The 21915-nt window shown below is 37.5% G+C and overlaps 2 protein-coding genes across 2 annotated transcripts; both read right to left on the bottom strand.

The window, feature by feature from the left end:
- Window positions 1-4140: 4140 nt before the first annotated feature.
- Window positions 4141-7991, bottom strand: LOC115793776 (uncharacterized). Its single transcript, XM_030748879.1, has 5 exons — window positions 7955-7991; window positions 7417-7575; window positions 4815-5366; window positions 4662-4722; window positions 4141-4260 (listed from the first exon to the last, which is right to left on the bottom strand). Exons 2-5 carry the CDS (start codon window positions 7565-7567, stop codon window positions 4194-4196), a joined length of 831 nt encoding a protein of 276 aa, XP_030604739.1. The 5' UTR covers window positions 7568-7575; window positions 7955-7991; the 3' UTR covers window positions 4141-4193.
- Window positions 7992-13104: 5113 nt separating this feature from the next.
- On the bottom strand, window positions 13105-21129 carry LOC115794825 (B-cell receptor CD22-like). The gene is made up of 9 exons (XM_030750484.1): window positions 20824-21129; window positions 18594-18671; window positions 17920-18270; window positions 17460-17771; window positions 16378-16641; window positions 15556-15864; window positions 15117-15198; window positions 14210-14303; window positions 13105-14106 (listed from the first exon to the last, which is right to left on the bottom strand). The coding sequence occupies exons 2-9, from the start codon at window positions 18637-18639 to the stop codon at window positions 13720-13722; spliced, it is 1845 nt and encodes a 614-aa protein (XP_030606344.1). The 5' UTR covers window positions 18640-18671; window positions 20824-21129; the 3' UTR covers window positions 13105-13719.
- Between the last annotated feature and the right edge of the window lie 786 nt (window positions 21130-21915).

Below are 21915 nucleotides of genomic sequence, written 5' to 3'. Positions count from 1 at the left end.
TAAGAGATTTTTTTCAAATATATATATTTTTGGGCGTTTTTTTCACAAAATAATAAGGTTCTATCTGCAAAATCATGCTTTAACTTGGTACTATAAGGTTCTATCTGTGAACCAATAGGCACTTGAAATGTTCACAAGAGAGCCAATCAGGCTGCTTCTTTTTTGTAATGTTGGTGCCCAATGTCAAGCAAAGGAGCAGAGGAGATGCTAGAGAAAATGTTTCATGGTAAGCTGGGGCTGTTTACAAGACATCTAAAGCTTGAGGATTTCAAAAATGAGTTGACAACAGACAGAAGTACTAATGGCAGGAAAATTCTTAACTTTTGATTTCTTTTTTTTTTAGATTGCACTGAGAAGGAGTGAAAATGTGAAAATGAAAACACTGGTGTGAAAAAAACTTGCATTATTATTTGCTTAAAATTTTTATATGTATCTCAAATTTCTCTACATATTATTTTTAATTAATATTAATTACTTTTTAAACAACAGAAATACCTGTCAGCTGAGATTATATTACATTCTTAAAATAGCGACTGAACAAGTGAGGGAGCAAAAATGTAAATATTGTACATAATATAACAAAACCAAAGTAATGATAATTAAAATAATTTAAATAATCTTCCTTACCGCGTTGGTCCGCTTGATTAACTGTTATCTGTGAGAAATTTCCCTTCCTTGTATGTTTGCGGGCAGAGTCTGGGAGTTTACATGTGATGCCTTTGACTGCTGGACCAGCCTTTTTTACTACTCACTTTGTTGTCTGGGGAGTTTTGATTACGAGACAAGCAAACTGTTAATGATGAAAAAATACACTAAGGTGGCTGTGATCATTATTATGGCACTGATTATGGATTACATTCGTTTACCAAACCCACATGCCATTAACTCACCCAGGACCTGAGCAACACAATCAAAGCTTTCACTTGAATATAACATGACTACTACTACTAATTATTCAGGGGCAGACCAGGGACTTTACTTCTCTGAAATTTGTAATTTGACTGTAAAGGAGGTGCAAGCCTGATTAACTTCAGTACATTCATGTATTTGAGAGTTGCAGATTGAATCTCTTTCTTGGAATATTCACAAGAATGGAACAGATCTGAGGTCACAAGTTTCCAGGAAGCCTTAAACACCAGAAACACAGTAACAATGATATTTAGTTTCAGAAGAACCTGTTTAAATTACTCAACTAAAGAACAGTATGTTTTTAAACTCAGAGTTTGTTGAACATGCTTCCTGGAATAGGCCCCAGCACCCAGAAATTGTGAAGTGCAGATTTGAAACATTCCCCTTTTGGACTTATTTTTCCAAATTTTCTGGCTAGAATTAGTTTGCCAATTGAAGAAACATCTGTTAGCTTAACCTTAACTTCACCTGGTTCACTGTCACTGTGTGTAGGCAAGCTGCCTGAGCCATACCTGCAGTGAAAGACTGATCCAGACAACTCAGGACAGAAACAGTGAGACAAAAAAATGACAGCAAAGCATGCATCAATTAGCTACCGAGGGGGAGCAAGGATAAAAGTAGCTACTTTTTATGAAGTGATAGATAATTTCAAATGCAGTTTTTCAAACAGCTCAACAAACATCAGCAAACACACAAACTGTTATCAATGAAATAGTGGATCTGTACATGATGTGTTGCTCAAGTTATCTGCTTATTTCATGATGTGAAATGTATGTCTATAAAACAAGACTGGTGGTCGAAACTGGATATTAAAAGAACTGGAAAGAGTTAGCAAGAGGAAACCTGCTTGATTATAACTTGGGTTGCTTTTTACATTTTTATTCTGCATTATATTGCTGTATATCATGGATGTTCTATTATTATTGCTGGGTTAGCATTACTACTGAAGATCAGAGTCCTACACTGAATGAGGTTTTAATGGAACAGCCAATTGCAGACCACAAATAACTTTTCAGTCCTTACTACATATAGAATAGAATAGAATAGAATAGAATAGAATAGAATAGAATGTCTTTATTGTCATTATACAGGATGTACAATGAGATTGGAGGGCCACTCCTGTTCAATCCCAAAAATATAATAATGTAATATAATCTAAAAATATACAGAAAATAAAATGTATAAAAAAAATATGCAGAAAATAAAATGCATTAAAAATACAGAAAATAAGAGAATGTATAAAATATATACATTGTAAAAAATAAAATAAGTGTATACATATAATAATGAAGATGGTGAGTATTGCACTCGGATGAATATTGCACTAGTGGATGAATATTGGATATTACACAATATAGGAGTGATAGATATTGTAATATAATATTGCACAGAGATGTGGGTGTTGCACAGTTACAGTGGGTGAGTGGGTGAGTTCAGGGTGGTGATTGCTCTGGCGAAGAAACTGTTCTTGAGTCTGTTTGTTCTGGCTGTTCTGTAGCGCCTGCCAGAGGGCAGCAGGTCAAACAGTTCAAAGCCAGGGTGTGAGCTGTCCTTGATGATGTTCCTGGCTCTGCTGATGCAGCAGGAGGTGTAGATGTCCATCAGGGAGGGGAGAGGGCAGCCAACGATTCTTTGTGTCAATGGATGAGTGGTAGAAGGTCAGCAGCAGGTTTGAGTCCAAGTTGTTCTTCCTGAGATCAGCAGAGATGAGAACACCAAGAAACCTGAAGGTGTGAACCCTCTCCACATGCTCGCTGCTGATGTAGAGGGGGCTTGGTCAGTCCTGTGTTTCCTGAAGTCGATGATGATTTCTTTGGTTTTCATGGTGTTCAGTGCAGGTTGTTCTCTGAACACCAGGCTGTCAACTTCAGGACCTCCTCTCTGTAGGCTGTCTCATCTCACCTTGAGATGAGTTTGACCACTGTGGTGTCGTCAGCAAATTTGACAATAAAGTTGTTATTGTGGGCCGGACTGCAGCCATGGGTGTAGAGGCAGTACAGGAGGGGGCTCAGCACACAGCCCTGTGGGGAGCCAGTGATCAGTGTGTGGGTGGAGGAGAGATGGGGGGCCAAGTCTCACAGTCTGGGGCCGGTTGATTAAGAAGTCCTTTATCCAGGAACATGTGAGAGGGGGGAGGCCCAGGGTGTGTAGTTTGGTGGTGAGAATATCTGGGATGATTGTGTTGATACACTAAATTGCAAAACAAAGAGAAGGGAGGGAGAAGGAATCATCTACACAAATTTTAGCTTTTTTTTTCCTTTTACAGTGTAGCTGTATGTGTGTGCACACGTGCTCTTTACTTGTTTCCTTGTTCTCAGTTCTAGTTGATAGCATCTGCATATGCTCCATGACACATAGTGTTGTGTTTCTTCCATTCTCTGTGTGTTTGTACCTCCAGTCACCCTAATTGGGTGGGAAGTGTAAGACAGTTTTTCCACAGACTGAATAATTATTTTTCTTTACTTTTTATTGGGTGGGAACGACTCCCTGTTTGGGTAGGCTGGGACTACCCCTGCCCACACCTAAAAACCCCTCAGCCAAGAACCATTAAGTTTTGTCATCTTCAGAGCACCAAACCCTGTCTACATTTGATTCATTAAATAGGTTCTTAATTTGTCCTAATACAAACAGTAGAAGAAAATACAATGAATTCTCAGCTTGTACTCATCTGCATCATTTAGACCACCTGTGTTTCTCCTGGGACATTTTTAATCTGCAAACTTCAATGGCAAGCAGAAAAAAGAGACTGTGTAAAGAAGTCTACCTATCACCGTCTTAGCATTTGGTCCAAAATTCTGCTCAACAGCTTTTCTTTCTAAATATCTCACATTATTCCAATTTTTATTTCATATGAGAATCAGTTTAATGGTTTACATTGTGAGCATTTGCTGGGTTCATATGTGGCCAATAGAAGATGTTTTTTTCTGGTTGCAACATTTTCTGAGTCAGGCTTTGTGACGTCTGTTTCCTAAACTAGTGCTCATCTCATGTGATGTGGATGAATGAACAGGAAGTAATAGGTAGACTTTAGGATTTTGAATAGAATCATTATTATATAGGAATCTGACAGCTGATTAGGTCACTTTGAAACACTATGAAAACATACTCACACATACGCACTGCAAGGCAATATTTATTCAAAGACCCCCCCCCCCCCCCAACCAAAAAAGAAAACACTGCTTCATAATGTTTAGCAGGTAATGAACCACAGTCGCAGCTCAGTGGAGCTGGATCTGATGAAGAAATTGTGATCCTGCAGGTAGAAACTCTGATCTCGCAGCCATTCAGTTACATTCATTGAAGAACTTTGAGGCGTGATGACATGAGTGCGAGGCGCGTCCCAAGATCTCCCTGTTTGATTAGGAAAAAAAAAAGTTATATTCCTTGGGGCAGATTCAAACCCAAGCCTCTACATTAGCCTTATGGCATATGGATCACCTGCTCTACACAGTAAGCTAAACTAGAACATGTGCGTATTGTTTGAATATTGCACACATGAGATGGAGTCTTCACTGATTTAACCCCTCAGTCTTGCCAGAATCTCAGATCGTGGTTTTCCCACCATCATCAAAGCACCAAATGAGGGAATGTTTTGGAACAACGGTGTTCAATCCTCACAGCAGAGACTTAAAGACTGAATGCCACAGAGCACTGAAGCTGTACTGGTGACACCTCAGCACCAATCATGCAATATTTGTTCAAAGTTTCAGGTATTTATTTGACCTTTATGTATTTAGTGTCCAGAAGCTTACCTCCAATAACCAGTCTTGATAACACAAGCAATATCATCAGTTATGTCATCATCAGTGAAGGCTTCAAGGAATAAAGAAACCATTTTTAAAATGCAAAATAAAAATGAAAACTTAAATAAATAATCTCTGTTTGTTTCTGGTGCAAGGACTCACCTGTGCAGGAGGTACGGCACACATTCCTGGACCAGCGATACCCCGAATCACAGAAGTGTTTGTCAGACAGCTGGAAGAGCCCATAAAGGCCGAGGGACCAAGGCTTAAAGATGTATCCTGGCTCCTCCTCACCGCTCGTTTCATCCTCATCTTCCATTTGGCTGTCAGCTCGTACCACCCTCTCCTTATTAAACTTGTTCTTCTCCTCACAGCTTGAGTCGGCCTCCCGCTTTTGTCTTTTGCCTCCACCTCTGCTGTTTGGCATGAGGGCTGTATTCAATGAGCTGATAGTGGAGTTAGTAGTAGCGGGGCTAGTAGCAGTGGTCGTAGTAGCAGTGGTCGTAGTAGCAGGAGCAGCAATATTATTGGTCATCTGCGTGGTTGTTGAATTGGTGCTTGTTGATTGGATGGTGGCTGCAGCGGTCTTTTTGTTGACTCCTTTTGTCGCTGGGGCTGTGATCGCGGTTGGCTTGGGTGTGGTAGGTATGCGCTTTCCAAACATTGTGACCACAGCGGTGTTCAGATGAGACCTCCTGTCCACTTCACAGATAACTGCAGCAAACCAGCCATACACACAATGAGTAGAAAGCAAAGAAGGTAACAAAATAAGATTCAAAAGGCGATAGCCAGTAAGAATCTTCGTTCAACTTCCAAAATGTATCTGATTTTAGTTTTATTTTAGTGGCTACTTTTTTGAATAGACAAAAAAAGTAGCCACTAGGCTCTAAAATGCTCTTTCACAGAAGCAAAATGCACACTGAAGGAAACTGAGACTGTCATCCTGTGTTTTACATGAAGCTCTTCTATGTCTTTTTGTAGTTATTTCTTCAAAGTGGACTTTTATGTATTAATTTTGTATTTTTGTGTTCATTTTTCGTGTTTTCCATCTTTTTATGAGCATTTTGATATGCGCTTGCCAAAAATTATGATAAGGATGGCATTCAGATGGGAGTTCCTATTTAGTTCACAGATAACTGCAACAAGCCAGATGTGCAGATGTCAAAAAGCAAAAAAGGAAAAAGGTGACAGTGAGACTTACTGTCTTTCATTAAACTTTGAAACTGACTATATGTACTTTGAATGGCTACTTTGTTGTTACTTAATTGACTGTGTGGACATATATACACAATATAATGGATATATCCTGTTAACTGGCAGGGGCCGGCCCGTGGGCCGTTTGTAGTCCTTTCCAGTCCACCCTTACGATGCTAGATTGGATTGACACCTCATTTGGCCAATCATTTTATGAAATGGATTTTCCAGAGCCAATAATAACCAGACAGCATCATGTGACTTCTCTGGACATGCCCCAGATGTTCTCCAATCATTCTGATTGGTCAACTCTGACCCAAAATCTAAAACCACAGATGTAAGAATCCAGGTGTTTGGGGGCAGGGAAGGTGTATTTTAAGTATCAATTAGGGGGTTCACAGGGGTTCTCTATTGCTCGAAGTACGAGATGATTTTTTTTGAAATGCATGACCTCAGACACCTGTTTACCCTGTTTGTGTTGGTATTTCTCTTGGATGGGTGCTCTGGAATGTAAATTTCGTTATATGTTTACATATAATGACAAATAAAGTCTTCTTGAGTCTTGAAACAGTAGGTTTTTGTGCTATCTTGATAAAATTTGAAATGCATGTCAACAAGACTTCATTCTACAGCTTCATTATATGTTCCAGTCGATACCTTCTACACTCAGTGTGTAGTTACATAAAACAACCATGAAAAATCTAGGTGAGGCAAAAATTGTCTAACTTTTCTGTGTTCCAACTTATTAGCTACGTACTCATTACAGTTAAAGCATTTTTGACCGCAAAAATGAAAAACATAGCTTGATATCTTCACAAAGAAACCTGCATGTACTCAAAGAGTTCAGGAACAGCAGCTGATTTAATGTGGTTATCCTTTTTCAGGTGTTTTTTTTTTTTTTTTTTTTTTGAGCAGCCAGTTAACAGGATATACAAGGATCTCCACCCTCCTCCCTCATATGAGCAAAGCCTGTATTAATCCATTTTTTTTGTTTTTCTGTCTTTGTAGTCTTTTAGCACCTCTTTTTAAAAATGATGGAACTACACGTATGTGCTGAGGCTAATCACATGGAGTAGAAAAAATGTACCATAAGAGACCAAAGTCAAAAGTGATGCTTCTACAAATCTCCAAATTACAATTAAGAGGTTATTTTTATTTTTTACCATGTTGAAAAGTTATTGATAGACTAGAACAGACTCACCTTTGCTACAACTGTGGTGCAAGTTATGTTAATGGTGATGTCACTCTTTGTCCTGGACAAAGATCATGGTTACATACTCATGCTGCTAATATTTCATCACAATTTATTTGCTGACTTTATTCTGCATATGAATCTTCACAGTAAGCAGTAACTGAAGTTATCAGATATATGAAATGGAGTTAATATTTTCCTCTAATAGAGAAGAAGCATAAAGCAGCACTCAGCTAAAATACCTCAGATGTGTATTTTTGTACAGCTAAGGTACAGTTTTGATTTTCATCAGCACGCAAGTGATTTGTGTTTGTCCCTCTGGATGTCGTCAAAGTCAATTTATTGTCATTAAACAAAGAAAATCACATTTAAGCTCACCTGTTGCCAGGATTCCTTCCTCCAGTCTCTTGGGCAGTTTGAGCTTTTCTCTGAGCTTGTCTCTGAGCTCACATTTGGAGACAATCCGGCTCTCAGAAAAGCTGGGCAGCAGAACTGCCACAGCCACCACGGCCAGCAACCCAAGCTTCATATCAGCTCCTCATGATATAAGTGAAAATGAATACACAACTTTGAAAAAAACAAATTTGTTTAAATTTTTATATGTACTTCAAATTTCTCTACATATTACATAATCTTGATTAATTACTTTTTAAACAACTGAAATACCTGTCAGTGAGGTGAGATTATGTTACAGAAACGTGTTTTCTAAAGAGGACTTTAAGATTGTCATCAACACAGTCACAGTTTGCTATGAAATAGTTTCTCTCCAGTCATTTTTTTTCTAAGCCTTCAATGAAGTCCTTGGTTGAAAAAACAATAGTGACTGAACAAGTGAGGAAGCAAAATGTAAATGTTTTGCATAATATAACAACCACAAATTGATGGTAATTAAAATAATGAAGAGAATCTTCCTTACCACGTTGGTCCACTTGACTGACTGTTATCTGAGAGAAATTTCCCTCTTTGTACATCTGCAGACAGAGCCTGTGAGTTTATATATGATGCCTTTGAGCACTGGACCAGCCTGTTTTACTGCTGACTTTGTTGTCTAGGGAGTTTCGCTTGAGAGACAAGAAAATTTTTAATATTGACAAAACAATACATTAGGGTGGCTGTGATCATTATTATAACATTGATTCTGAATAACATTCTTTTACCAAACCCTCATGCCATTAACTCACCCAGCACCTTAGCTATACATTCAAACCTTTCACTTGAATATGACATGACTACAGCCAGGACAATTATTCATGGGCAGACCCGGGACTAGATTAGACTGTAAAGGAGGTGTGACCCTGATTAACTTCAGTATATTCGTGTAATTGGGAGTTGCAGAATGAATCTCCTTCTTGAAATATTCGTAAGAATGGAACGGATCGGAGATCACAAGTTTCCAGGAAACTTTAAACACAACGGACACAGTAACAATATTATTTAGTTTCAGAAGAACCTGTTTAAATTACTCAACTAAAGAACAGCCTGCTCCGGGTGTAACGAAAAACAGTTTCTTTAGGAATGTTTACTCCCCGATTTACTTTTACTTCGCACGCAGTGTAAATTTATTTTATTATTTATATCAGTTTAAAGTGGGATATTCTACAATCAGGAGTGCATGAAATTTAAAAAGAACTTAATGTCATCATGAAAGAAACAAAACACACAATGAAAACAATTTACAGCACCTGAGAGTCTATTTTACTGCAGTCAAATAAGCCTACAGAGAGTGATTTATGTCTTAAGGCAGCCACACACACACACACACACATACACTTTATTGATCCCACAATGGGGAAATTACAGTTAACAGAACACCCATCCAAGAAGACAAACAGAACAAACATGGGGAGATAGGTGAACTGTGGCCATGCTGCCCCCTTCTGGAGGCGCTGCCATTAAAAAGACAGAAACAATAGTGAAAACATAAAGGGATGAGTGAGGGGAAAGAAATCATCTCATACTTTGTATACATACACACATACACAATATAAGGTTACAAAAACCTCTGCGATAGAGCAGAAACATATAGCATGGGAGCACTAGGGTGGGGAGGGATGGAAAGGGGAGCCAGCAGAGGCAAGAGGGGGGGCTCGGGGTACTGTGGGGCTGACTCAAACTCCCTCCTCAGATAACAGTTCTGATAAGATGTAGAGTTCATCAGCGGCTAGGTCAGGGAGATCAGTCCAACACAGGTCAGAAGAAGCTCAAGTTATCTGCTTATTTCATGTTGTGAAATGTTTGTCTGTAAAACAAGTCTGGTGGTCTGTGCAGGGTGTGTCACACCTCTGGTACTATGACAGCTCCCCCACATCCCTGAACTGGATATGCAAAAGAACTGGCAGGAGTTAGCAAGAGGAATCCTGCTTGATTATAACTTGGGTTGCTTTTTACATTTTTATTCTGCATTATATTGCTGTATGTCATGGGTGTTCTATTATTATTGCTGGGTTAGCATTACTACTGAAAACCAGAGTCCTACACTGAATTTAAAAGAAAGAAAGTCTGTGGTTTGCTGTTTTATCTGCAGTGAAATGGAAGCAAAATATATTTTTGTTTTATGCAACCCAGCTGAGATTTTAATGGAACAGCCAACTGCAGACTGCAAATATCCTTTGCCTTCCTTCATTTACTAGTAAGTAAGTAAAGTTTATTTATATAGAGCTTTTCACAGACAAAAAGTCACAAAGCGCTGTACAATAATTAAAACACAATATCAAAAACAGATAAAACACCATGTTAAAACATATTAACATTACCCTATTAAAAGAAAAAGAATAAAAATAAAGTCAACAGAAAGCCTGGTTAAACAGAAAAGTTTTCAACTGCTTTTTGAAAGACTCCACAGAGTCAGCTGAACGGAGCTCGAGTGGAAAACGGTTCCAGAGATTTGGCGCCACTGCTTGAAAAGACCCCCCCCCAGTCCTTAGTCTTGTACGTGGGACAACTAAAAGGTTTTGAGCTTGTGAACGAAGGCAGCGAGCAGCAGTATGTTTAACAAGTAGTTGGGAAATATAGTCTGGGGCTTGTCCATTCAGTGCTCTGTATGTAAGAGTGAGAATTTTAAACTGAATTCTAAAAGCAACTGGGAGCCAATTAAAGAGAATAAAATAGGGTTATAATGTGTGCTCTTTGCTAGAGTTTGTTAGGAGTCTAGCTGCTGCATTTTTATATTGCTTGGAGGTGTGAAAGAGATGATTTATCTACATTTGTGCTGGCAAATCATTTTAAGCAATTTTAAAGCCTGTGACAGTAAAGAATACCACTATTTTTCTGCCGTGCCAGTCAGCTGTTTGAGCATTAAACCGAGTTTACAAACCTGCACAAAGTAATTTATTAAAACTGAAAATGACAAAGTACATGATGTAAGTTACAGACTACACATGCAAATGTTACTGTGCTCACTAAATGCAGCTCTGTTATATTCTAAATCAGCATTATGTGATTTCCCAGATAAGAAAATAATCAAGTTAGATCATGTTTTATATTACTGAAACTAGTTTTGTCCTGATTCTCCTGCAGTGTCTCCTGCAGGAGTATGTGGTTGCTGGCTTCACCACTAAGCCACCCCCCTAATTCTTGTTTTTAAAAGTCAATAAAGATGTGTGCTGTACAATCATTCCACCCTGGAAAAAAGGGTAGTTCCCAGAAATCATTAAAAGCACCAAATTACCACATGATTCACTGCCATGATGGGTGCATGTGACCTTCTGACCCCAACTTTTTAACAGCTTGCTTTTTATAATGGCTGCAGTTCTATAGAAGAAGAGTTCCTTAAAAGTGATGTTGCATTTTTAAATAAGTGTTCAAAAACTGATGTAAAATGAGGAACTAACACAAAGGTCAATGTGTAAACAAGATATACATTAACAGATGTGGCTGTAAGCAGTACCACCTTCTTTTCTCACTCTCATTTCTGCAGCACATCTTGTGCTGCTGAATGTGCCGCAAACATTTGTTTTCACCAGTAGTGGCCAAAGTACTGACATTCTGTACCTAAGTAGAAGTACAAGTACTTGTGTTAAAAACGACTCTGGCAAAAGTTGATGTACTGGTTCAACTTCTGTGCTCAAGTAAAAGTAAAAAAGTACAGGCTCTGAAATCTACTCAAAGTAAGAAAGTAAAAGTAGCTCTTTGGAGGACGTTTCTACCTCTTTCTTACATCTTTCTCCATCTGAGTGAAGTTATCGCTCATTCTTTGCTGTCCCTTAAAATACAGCAGCTGTTCTTTTAGCTAGCAGACACACTGTGTGACAAACTGCACACACGCTTTTTTGTCCTTGTCTGTTTCCTCCCACCCACCCTGTTGTTGCGACTTCCAAGAAAAAACCGCTCGCAATCAAAAGCCGGCTCCTGCACTGACCAGAAATGCAAATGTTTCTCAGACGCATTAAACCTAAAGTAACAAGCTTGTTTTTGAAAATGTAATTAGTAGAAAGTACAGATACTTGTGTAAAAATGTAGTGAGTAAAAGTAAAAAGTTGTCAGGAAAATAAATACTCAAGTAAAGGACAGATACCTGAAAAATCTACTTAAGTACAGTAACGAAGTATTTGTACTTCGTTACTGTCCACCACTGGTTTTCACTCCATGATAATGTTCAATATTTGACTTTACTGCAGAAAATAAATGACTCCATCATTCCATCATTTTAAAGAAGGAATGATAATCAAACCAGTTATGTCTACAGATCAGGTTTATATTAAGTTTATATTCAATGTACCTGGCCAGGTGAGCGTCTCCTTCAATGTGTCTGACTCTGTGACAGCTTTTAGTGTTTCTGTGCTCAGGTCCACCTTTTTACAACAACCAAGAGTTAAACTGTGTCGGAACAATTTGAAACTGCATTCAGGCATCTTCAGTTAATGAGCAGTTAGATCTGCAGGGTACTGCATATTCGTGTTGAATGAGTTAGTTAATTTTGTGCTGCAGCCTGGCCTTGCTTCCAGTGATGGCATGGAGATACTTGCTCAGTAATAGGGAAATAATAAAAATAATGACAGCCCGCTCATAGCCTCTATTCTTCTCATCCCTTCGATGCGTTCATGGTGCAGCAGTACTTCAGCATGCAGTTAGCACCACAGAAGAGGAGCAAGCATGAATGGAATAAAGGTTTTTAAAGAGTTAGGTAATTACAAATGCAACTTTTCAAGCAGCTCATGATATCACCAAACACACAAACTGTTTCTGCACAGTTTGTCTGACAATATGTCTGCTAGCTAAAGGTACAGCTGTTGTATTTCCCCGGGAGGAAAAAAAAAAACAATATGTGAGATGAGAGGAAGATGGAAGATTATTTTTATCGTTTTACTTTATTATACTCTTTAGGGGTTAGAATTCAACCACATATCTGCTTGTATCTTGCTGAATTTAGATCTCTAAATCCAGAAAGAGCAGTGAATACTGGAGCAGCAGCACAGGTCAGCTGATCAGAGCATGCACACAAAGAAAATTGTAGCTCACAAAACAAGTTATGTGACTTATTTCCAAGTAATTCATTTCCCCACGCTGCACAGCTACACCTGATCTTAGACTTCCCCCAACTGTGAAATTGCACTTTAACCTCTACTCACAACCTAAAACTTTCTACAACCCTCTCTGCTCCTCAAACAGGAAATGTGTTGTGCTTATCTAAGAACAACAGGAAACCCTGAAAGAGATTGCTGTGTCATTCTAAATTTCTTAATACTTCAGATACTTGTTAAATTTTGAAGCACTGTAGCAAAGGTTAGATGCATTTCAGACACAGTACTGTGTTAAGGTTTTAGGCCCTAAATGGTAATTGAAGTGCTTTGAAAAATAATGCTGCCCATATGTAAATATCTTCAGTCATAGTGCAATAAACAGGAACCTAAATCAGCTCAGTGGCCATTTATTTTATGGCACCAGTTCTTATAAACTTGGGCAGAGACACAGCGCTGAAATAGGTTCTTATAATTTGCTGATACTGTTCCTTCTCTTCCTCGTGGTTATACATTATATAACTGAAAACTCAAAGAAGAAATTAAATTGAGTATTTGAAAAAAAAAAAAGCAAATGTACTTGTGTTTAATAATTGTTTATTATATGGCAAAGCTACAAGAATACAGAAAATTAAAACATGCAAACTGTTAATCATCTTAGCATTTTTTCATGATCATCATTTTTGGATGTCTTATATCGTAAAAAAAAACACTGTAAATATACTAATATTTTGCAATTATACAGGCAATATGTACTCATGTACACAATATTACAGCTACTGTCAATGACACTTCTGATTTACCTGCAGTTTCATATCACAATGATGGCTGATGCTGCTCCTCGTGATTATTTGATATGTAACTCTGTTTATTCTGTCTCAAACGTTTAGCTTGAGACAGAATAAACATCTCTAGAAAAGTTTTAGACTATAACTTTTATATGTAACTTTTATAAACCACATCAGAATGTGTGATATTACATTTCATATCAAGGGCTGTTTAAAAAAATTTATCGTATCTACAAAAACTATGATAGATAAAATAATTTACACAATTCCTTAGTAACCATTCAGAAGCCCCATGACCCAAATAAAGTGACAATAATTGTATTTCTATTTCTGCCTTAAATGCTTTTGCTATAGTTTGGCTAAATGCAGTAAGGAAACATACACAGAGCAGGACAGCTATTTTTTTATTTATTTATTTATTTTTTGTTACCGTATATCTATTTTTGAATAGCGCTCTTCTTTTTGAATGTTACCTGGGCATATTCACACTCCACTTCCTTCCTCACAGGCTCCGCACAATTATACAGGCCTCCCATCTCTAGTGCACTGCTGAAAAAATTTTTGTTAAGCCCCTCCACCATGCTCTTCTCCTCCTCCAGATAAGAGCTACCAGGTGGATTCGTGTCTTCTGCCTTCTTTTTCTTCCTCTTGGTCTTCCAGGTCACATTGGAGTAAATCCCTTCACTCCCGCCCCCTTCCTTGTCTGAGTTTTCAGTTGGTCCGTCTGCATTGTTTGGCTCAGGAGCAGTTGCAGGGTGGGCAGAGTTTGCCTCTCCCAGCCCATCTGTGTTTGCATAAATGCACTCTTCTGCTGTGGTTGGTGCCTACAATTGCATAGAAAATGTGAGTGGTGAAATAATATACTCCTCCCTGTGTAATTTTAAAAGTATCAGACTTTGAAAAAGTTTAAAAAGAAAGTCAAAGTACCTCATTTCTTTCATTGGTTACAAGCTGACTCATAGCAACTGTGTTGTTTTGATCTGTTAACTGGACATTAGGTTTACAGTGATTCTTCTGAGCCCTGAAAAAAAAAATAGAGCATAAAGCGTACATGGTTAAAATTCATACATCATAGTTTTGGTCATGTGAAGATGACTTCACGTGGGCTGCTGAAAGAAAATGTCATCAGCTCAATCACCTCTGCAAAGGTGGGTCATTGGAAGCTAGCAAGAAATAATACATCACAGAACGTAAACAGATAAAGGTCTTGAAAATAAAAACATGTCAAAATGAACAAACATTGACATGTTAAATGTTGACATGTTAAATGGACTGCTCGATGGATGATGGGTAAAATACATTGGTGTAGGAGCCAGGGGGGAATATTGGAGACAGGCGCACCCCCACCCCCCTTCAAAATTTACTTCAATATTTTGAAATCTTTAACTCCCGTGCTCTTATTTTGAAGGCGCAACATAGCGTCATGTCACCCCCCTCTGAACGGCTCTGAGTGTTTAGGAGGCGGGAGACAGCGGCAGGAGTCAAACTCTTTTGAATGAGGTAACACGGTCTGTGGGAATGTTGCCATGAATATGGCTTGTTTATAACGTATTCTTGTCATTTTAATTTCATATATAGAAACCAATAAAAGATCAAATAGTATTTTTTTATGCTTTGCTCAGAGTATTATCGGATCTGTAAGGTTTCTGATACTGTATGCCCCCCGCCCCCCCAATAGTAAACTCATTCCTAAGCTCTTGGTCAAATAAACACAGTAATTCCACATTATCAGAATTCCTTCAAACAGAACTGAAAAACAGGCCAAGCAAAACGCAGTAAAATAGTAACTGTGTTTGTAGTTTGAACAATTTTGAGTACCAAGTTGTCCACCTACCTGATAATAAACAGCAGAACACATATTAGTACTAACAGTAACACTGCAAGAGTGGAGACGATCACTGGATACAGAACTGAACCTAAAAAACAAAATTTAAGATATAAATATCCTGTTTAAGTAGTTCAGTTTGGTTAGTTGTTTGCAGTTGTGTGTATGCTATACATAAAGGCTTCTTTTTTTTTAAAGAAATTTACCAGTATTACTTTTAAACATACCAACAAGCAGTACATCTGAGCAATTAGCAATATTAAATTGTGGTAAAAAGAAAGTACACTCTTAATATTATGTATATGAATGACATGACGTGTTAGACCGTGTCATTATTTAACAAAAATTAATCCAAAATGCAGAAGCAGGGTGTGAAAAACACCCGTACTGCAATAGTACGGGTGTTTAACCAATAGTATTTTCTACAGTAAATTTACCAAAGACAAACCTTCATGTTTAGCAGAGACTTGAAGGCTGCTGACACAAAATTGTTGACTGGCAGATCCCAGAGAGTTGAAGCTGCGGCAGAGCACAGTGGAAAGATCCCTCATATGTGGCTCATTCAGAGTGAAGAAGCTCCTGAGAGCTGTGCTGTTTAGAGTCTCACTGAGTATTTCAAATGTACCAGACTGATTGACAGGTAGCCCATTCAAATACCACTGTACAGTGGGAGAAGGGATTCCCACAGTCTCACAGCAACAGCTGACCTGACTTGTAGTTGTGCTGCAAGCAGATGAGAGCAGGATCTGAGGAGGAACTGTCATTGAAAGAAAGAGAGAGAGACGAGTCAGTCTGAACCATGTTTGATGAAGTTGACAAAATTTACTGGAAAGATGTCATGACAACAGTAACATGTTGATGGTCAAAGTGAAATCTTTTTTGAACATGTGACACTTTATTATCAACAGTGTTTTAATAACTTTGAAACCATTTTCAGCTTTACTGCCTAACACAGAATTTACTGAAGTATAGCCAGGCGTTTTCTTTTTATTTGAGTCAATGACACTGCAATGTCAGACCCAGAAATGTCAGAAAAATGTAAAAGGCCACAAGTAAGCAATAGTGGTTGTTACATTATAGGCTACTAGAAAAGGATTTATATATATATATATATATATATATATATATATATATATATATATATATATATATATATATATATATATATATATATATATATATATATATATATATATATATATATATATATAATACTCCTGTGTTGTTATAATTTCAGATAAATAAAATTGTTTAATTACATGACACATACACTGAATCTCCACTTGAGTCAGGCTGGAACGTCCGTCTCCAATCTCATTTTCAGCCCTGCAGAAAAATGTCCGTCTGTCTCTGGAGACTTCAGTATTTAAACTGGTTCCTGTCCCAGTTAAAGCCTCCTGGTCTCCATCAGCTCTGTACCAGCTGTAGCTCCTTACTGCTGGGTTGGCATTACTGCTGCATGTCAGAGTCACTTTGCTGTTCTCTGGCACTGGACCAGAGGGACTGACTGAAACTGTGATGTTTTTAGGTGAATCTGAAAGATGAGCAATACAACATGAACACTGAAATGTTAGGACAATGTTCTTTACAGAAAAAGTGTGGATATCTGGGAATGTGGCTGCAATGAGCATAAAAGATCTTTTTTTAAATAAAATAATTACTCTCAAATATCTAACACTATATTCTGTGTCTAACCAGAGACACAGAGAAAACCACACTGACAAATTTCATCTTAATTCAAGTAAAAACTGAAGACTAAAAATTACAAGTTGTTTTCTTGGCCCTCTAACTTTCTGAAGATTCACCTGTTTACAATAAAAGTACTCTTTTTTTTTTTTTTGATTGATTGATTAGCTGTCCCTGATAAGACTGACAGTCACTTGTCTAGTGTCTTGACAACTTTGTACTTCTTTTTATTAAGTGCTTAATATTTCGTCTTAGAGGAATCCCTAAAATCAATGACTTTAATAATAAAACAAAGGATGACGTGTAGATTTTTAATTTACTCGCTTGTATTGATATTTGTCTCAGTTTTTGTTTCATTACTTTTGCAGGTTGAGTTATTTATGGTTGAGTTATCTGCTCTACGTACTGAGCTTCAGCCACCCCACTTAAGAAAACTCTCAGGAAGGAAGACCTATAGTTCACTTGAATCATGGAGAAAGTCATATCAGTTTGAAAATGAAAGTTTGCATATCTAAGTATGAACTTAAGATCTCTATTATATTTGACAAAACGAAGATGTAAGAATTAAAATAATTGTGTAACTAATTGTTTTAGTCTTATTTAAATTAAGTGAAGAAAAGTCAGTCAGTAGCAGTAACATTTCATTTTAGAAGAGAACAAACTCACATGAAATAACAGGAGTTAAACTTGCTTCATTAGCAGCATCAGAGCTGCCATCTTGTTTCCTGTAGACTGCAGTACAGGAGATCTTCTTTCCATGATGGAGGTGAGAAGCAGTGAAATTCACAACAGAGGTCTTGACTTTAGTTTTGTCCTGATTCTCCTGCAGAGTCTCCTGACTCTGACCCAGGTCAGGAGTCCAGGTCAGAGCTGGAGGATGAGACCAACATGGAGCTGGAGCAGAGCACCTCAGACTCACTGAGGTTCCCTCCTTCACCTTCAGTGTGGATGGAGTCAGAGTCAGTGAGGGAGGAGCAGCTGGTGGGAAGACGATAAACAAATGAGCAGCAATTCCTTTCAGGGTTTTATGCTTTGTAAAGTCAAGTGAATTCAGAATAAGGTCAGAGCAGCTCCACAAGTGTCATTTGTTCATGAATCATCTGGAAATGGATATAATAAATCTTACCTGTGATTGAAATATCTACACCAGCTTGACCAGGTTGATTAAAAGTGTATTTCAGTTTTTTATCACAGTGCACTCTGAAGTAGTATTTACTACTTTGATGAAGAAGTACATTGTTGAAAGTTGTGGTGCAGTCTTTCTGTGTCAAGTCTCCTGTCATTTCTTTAGTTGCAGTTAGGTTAGCATTTTCACTGGTAAATGGAGGTGTATTGGTCCAGTATGCTTTACATTGATTATTTAAGTTTTGCTCATGTTCGCTGACTACATCAAAGGAGCAGGGGATGGTCACACAGGATCCACTCAAAGCCTTTATAATCGGTGGCATTGTGACTCTGAATGATCCACACAGACCACCTGAAACACAACACAATGATTTATAAAGAAAAAAATGGAAACTGTAACTTACAGCAACAGTTTTTATCCCTGTTCTTTTTCTCCAGAATTATCACTCTTATAAAGACTAAATGTGTTAAATTCAGATACTAATAAAAACATTTTTTTACCGTTAAATATCTAATAAATAGGCAGGCTTAGTAGTTTACTGAATGTTTCATGTTAAGTGGGGATATCACAGACATTTATATATTAACATGTAAATGTTTTATATTAGCAACAGTGTATTATTGTTATTATAAACCTAAATGATCTCTACACAAAGCAGATTTTCTTGCACTCACCCTGCAGCAGAGAACTAATGAGAATCAGACTCAGAGTTGCAGCCATCTTTGCTGCAAAAACGTGACGTTTGAAGGAGTCTGAAGTTTACACATGAAACAGTTTACATGATTATTTGTTCACCATTACCAGTGAAAAGATGTTAAAACAATTTAAGATCATTTAAAGGATTCTGTTAAAACTCTTTAATGAAATTTGTGAATATTTTTAGTGGGTTAGATCAAGACAAAATTGCTACAGCACACACTTTCACTCACTGGCAGAAACAGAGGTTCAACTTTGAAATACATTCTGATAATATAACAACATACAGCTTTAATTTCAGAAAATAGAAAATGTTAAATGATGCAAGAGAAGAAAGAGGAAGGTGTAAGCCAAGGGCAGTTACAAAAATTTTTTTTTTTTCATGTAATTGATTAAAGTGTTCTTTTTGAAATCAACATAATTTATGTTTCTGATATACTGAAAAGCAAAAGTCTGCTGAACACAGGAAATTAATGTCTTCAGTCTCCAAATTTAGAAAAATTTATTCCCTCACCCTTTTCCACTAAAAGGTTTTGACTTTGAAAAATAATTTGAAAATATTTTTACTTTGAAAATATGATTAATCTAAACATCAGTGAATCAAATAATTATTGAAAATTATGTCATCTTTGATTAAAAATTAATATTTGATCCATATTGAAGAAATAGTAACTTACACTCTCATGAGCTCCACAGAGCAGTCAGGTCCTCAAATGTGATGTTTTCTAAGACTTGTTCAAAAATTGATGTAAAATGAGGAACTAACACAAAGGCCACTGTGAGTGTGGAAACTATCTACTTGTTACTAGAAGTGACTGTAAATAGTACCACCTTCTTTTTATGACCAAGAGAACATCATTTTCAGCATGTCCTACACCACTGAAAATGCTGCAAACATTTGATATTCTCTTAGTAATAATGTTCAACAATTGGATTTATTGTGGGGATTAAATGACTGAAGGGACCACAGTGATGTCTCCATCTTTAAATAAGAGACCCCAAATCAAACAAACTGTTTCTGTAAATAAAATTAATATTGACAAAAACTAAAGGTTGCCTTCATGCTCTTTTAAGCATTTTATTTGTGTACACGACTCTGTTTAACCGGTGACTTCTCCCTCTGTCACTTTAGAGCCCGGAAATGATTGAAATGATGAATGAGATGATGAGAGGATGATCCGGCTCATATAAGCGTTTATTCCACTCCTGTAACGGGAATCTGAGAACGGTGTCTCGGATTAACTGGTGACGGTCAAACGGAAGTGTTTTTCAGGAGCCGTGAAGGAATTCAAATAATAAGAGTGTGTGTGTGTGCTGTTTAAGCCTTTAGGTTTCTGCGTGTTCGTTTCATTGAACAGGAATGACACAAATCAATCAGAATAAGGGGTCCAATTATTAAATTTAATAAAGCCATTTCAAACAGTTCAGATATCTGGGTCAGACTGCATGCCATGAGATGGCATGAAGTACTGGCACTAATGAGAATCAGACTCAGAGTTGCAGCCATCTTTGTTGCAAAAAAGTGACGTTTGAAGGATTCTGAAGTTTACACATGAAACAATTTACATGATTATTTGTTCACCAATATCAGTGAAAAGCTGTTAAAATCATTTAGGATCATTTAAAGTATTCTGTTAAAACCATTTAATAAAATTTGTGAATAGGTTTTGTGGCTTAGCTCAAGAAAACACTGATACAGCACATACTTTCTCTCACTGGGATCACTGGGTTCATCTTTGAAATAAGGAACTATGGTAGTAATGGTAATTTTGCAGAAGCCCAGTGTCCATGTAATGTCACTACTGAGATAAATGGTCACCTTAAAAAATTCTAATAATATGACAACATACAGCTTTAATTTCAGAAAATGTAAAATGTTAAATGATGCAAGAGTATAAAGAAGAAGGTGTAAGCCAAGTGAGGTTAAAAAGCTGATACATTTTGTTAGTGTCTTTTTGAATGTACATGATTTATGTTTCTGATATACTAAAAAGCAAAAATCTGCTGCACACAAGAAATCAATTTCTTCAAAGTCTCCAAATTTAGGAGAAGACATTCCCTCGACTTTTTCTAATAAAACCTTTTGACTTTGAAAAATATTTTGAAAATGTGATTATTCTAAACATCTGTGAACCAAATAATTATAGAAAATAATGTCTTGGAGTAAAACTTTGATATTTGTTCCTTATTGAAGAAATGGTATCTTACATGCTCATGAGGTCCACAGAGCAGTCAGGTCCTCAAATGTGATGTTTTTCAAGATGTGTCTAAAAAAAGTCTGTAAAAAGAGGAACTAACACAAAAGCCACTGTGACTGTGAAAACTATTACTGGAAGTGACTGTAAACAGCACAGCCTTCTCTTTATGACCATGAGCTCGGGGTTGCACGACTTCAGATTTTTTAAGTTTGAAGTCAAAATGATAAAAGTCGTGTGGACACCGACTAGTCGCCATGACGTCATACGAACGCGAGACACAATGCTTAACAGTTGTTGCGCGAAATTCTGTTCCCCCGTGAGAATCTGTTCCGCCTGTGTCGGGAGAGCGCAGGCAGAGAGGCGGACCCGACAGTCTTCACGGCGCTTCTGATCAGTTTCTCGGTAAAAGTCTTTTACAGTGTTTATTCCTCTCATCGAGAACAACAACATGACAACATTTGCTCTTTATTTGCCAAAGTTACACGGGGGAACCAAATATTTCAGCCATCCAAAATATTGTGTTCCCCCTCCATGACATGGGAACAAATTAATTTACCAGCAGGTCTTTTAAAGTTTCATTTTACCGGGAAATCGATCAGAAGCGCCGTGAAGACAGTCCGATCCGCCTCTCTGCCTGCAGTTCGTGTTCCCGACACAGGGGGAACAGATTTTCACGGGGGAACAGAATTTCACACAACACCTAAATGAAGCAATAAAGCAGTACTGAACCACTTTGCCAGTTGTATTGAACATGGGTTCATTCAGTCAAAGGTTCATTTCAGTGACATCTAGTGATGAAACAGTAGACAACAAACACTGTCAATATATGTTCAGCTGATTCAGTAGACATATGTTGACTAGTATCTGGGATTGAGAGAGGGTGTGCTTTAGGAAACAAAGTGTAGGAAAGGTGGGTTGTGCTTGTATAACTCAGTCATGAAATTTGGGGATGGGAATTCAGAGGTTTTTATTTAGGAATAAGAGTTTTTCCACTGATTTTGGACTCAGGCCATTTCTTTTTCTTTTTTTTTTTTTTGCTGACAGCTTCTCCAGCTTTAGAAATGTCATGTTTGAGGTTACACATTGTGGCCAAATATCTTGA

Source organism: Archocentrus centrarchus, chromosome 16, assembly GCF_007364275.1.
Source record: "Archocentrus centrarchus isolate MPI-CPG fArcCen1 chromosome 16, fArcCen1, whole genome shotgun sequence".
Classification (NCBI taxonomy): domain Eukaryota; kingdom Metazoa; phylum Chordata; class Actinopteri; order Cichliformes; family Cichlidae; genus Archocentrus; species Archocentrus centrarchus.
Note: the sequence above shows the minus strand (reverse complement) of the source record. Positions and strands in the feature narration are given on the sequence as shown.